Raw genomic sequence first — 1,922 nt, 5'->3', positions numbered from 1 at the left:
CTCTCCTTATTAATCGCCTGCTAATCCCCGCTTGGCGTGGCACAATGTTGGCATGATCTCATTCTAGAAAGAAGACAAATGAGATTTTCTTTGATATCACAAGGTTGAAACACATGTTATGTGGCCAAATGTACAAAAACAGTTCATCCATTCACCAACCCCGTCACTTCATCCTCCTTAATCCTTTATTATTTCTCTCTAAATTCTTATATCCACCAAACCCGCAAGAAAATAATAAGAACCCAACGTTATGGCGGCACACATACATATATCTGCCACCCCCTCTATGTGGTCCAGGAGCCAGGAGGTTCTAAAGAGAAAGCACATCCACCATATCACATAATGCTGCTTATGCTTAGTACACCACCACACATAGACATTTGTCATGTTCCATGCAAAACAAATTCTTATGATTCGCTTCACTCTTGTTCAACAACAATTGAATTCATTCGCCTTTTATCTCTGTCCATAAAAACTAACAACAAATTAATTGCTATTCACTCAAAAAATGATAATCAGCCTAGCCTATTGTGCTCCCTAAAAAAAATCACGATTATGAGGATAACAACGAAGAAAATAGCTGCTAAGGTTGACTAATTGAACGGTAGTAATTAATAAGGAGGAGTAACTAAGTTGAAAGAATGTTGTTTAAGGCATTGTTATTGTGACTTGTGACTTGTGAGTGATGCTTTCTTATATCTGTTGATAGAATTGGAACCACGACTTCCATCCCTTAATCGCCGATCAAACCAAGAGAGTCCACCACATCTTCCCTGCTCCAACCCGCACGCAGAAGCACCAAAGACAGCACCCTCGCCTGCCACGTCATCTCCTCCATGTCCTTCACCCTCACATTCACCTTCTTCTCTTCTTCCTCTCCATGATCACCACCGTCGTCCATAACCATCATCATGTCGCGAATCTCCTCCTCCCTCCACCCTCCGTCTCTCAGCTTCCACACCGCCCCTTCCATGCACCCTCCAATCTCCCCTTTAAACCTTCTCCACCACCACTTCTTTGCCATATCCCCTTCCACCACCTCTTCCGCCATCTCCGACCAAAACCTTATTCTCCTCGCACTCTTGGCCGCCCAAACCGGCTCATCCTGTTCCCCCTCCGGCTCCGACATGAATTCCGCCTTCTCGAAGAATCCCGCCACGTCGAAACTCAACAACCTAAGATCGGCGCCGTGATCGACGTAAAAGACGGGATTCCCGGCTACGTTCGGCGACGCAGGGATGTAGCAATGCCGGTAAATAGGTATGAGCTGCGGAGCCTGGTTCAAGATGCGCCACGCGGAGCTGGTGGCCCGGGTCGGGTCACTGGGCTCGGGCCCCCAGGAAGGGTGCCAGAATCCGGTTTTTGAGACCTGACGGAGGATGGAGGAGGTTGGGAGGTTGAGGAGGATCTGGAGCTGCTGATCGGAGGAGGAGCGCCAGTTTGGGAAGCCCGGCGAGATCGGGAGGCCGTGGTGGAGGATAGCGCGGAGGTCCGGCGGAAAGGTGATGTTGAATTTTGATTCGAGTTGCGAGAATTCAGCATCGGAGAGGCCATCGGAGACGATGATGTTGGAGGATTTGAGGCGGTCCATGAGAGCGGCGGCGTAGGCGGCGAAGGAGAAGCATATCCGGTTGGGCCTTGGTGGCTTCTTTGAATAATTGGTGGTGAGGTTGGGCATGGTGGAAAAAAAGCGAAACGCAGTTATGAGTGTGAAGTTTGAAGAGATGAGAAGAAAACTGAAATGGTTACGTAAATGTTGTTGTTGTTGTCATCAGTCATCACTGTTCCGTTTTGAAGGCAGTGATGCACCGAATAAGGCGTAGCTCTTAATTGGGTTAGAGATTGTCGATTCTTCTTTTATACCATATGTAGTATGGAAGACATTAAGATAAAGACACTTTAAACTTTTTGTTTTTTAATGA

The 1,922-nt window shown here is 47.3% G+C and overlaps 1 protein-coding gene across 1 annotated transcript; it reads right to left on the bottom strand.

Annotated features, from left to right (window-relative positions):
- Positions 65-1,892, bottom strand: LOC107642670. Its single transcript, XM_016346091.2, has one exon. It carries the CDS (start codon positions 1,676-1,678, stop codon positions 734-736), a length of 945 nt encoding a protein of 314 aa, XP_016201577.1. The 5' UTR covers positions 1,679-1,892; the 3' UTR covers positions 65-733.

The sequence above is a fragment of the Arachis ipaensis genome, chromosome B05 (assembly GCF_000816755.2).
Source record: "Arachis ipaensis cultivar K30076 chromosome B05, Araip1.1, whole genome shotgun sequence".
In the NCBI taxonomy this organism is placed as follows: domain Eukaryota; kingdom Viridiplantae; phylum Streptophyta; class Magnoliopsida; order Fabales; family Fabaceae; genus Arachis; species Arachis ipaensis.
Note: the sequence above shows the minus strand (reverse complement) of the source record. Positions and strands in the feature narration are given on the sequence as shown.

Bases quoted from the DNA above. Each gene is read 5' to 3' on its own strand.
- LOC107642670 (XM_016346091.2), bottom strand. From the start codon at position 1,678: ATGCCCAACCTCACCACCAATTATTCAAAGAAGCCACCAAGGCCCAAC.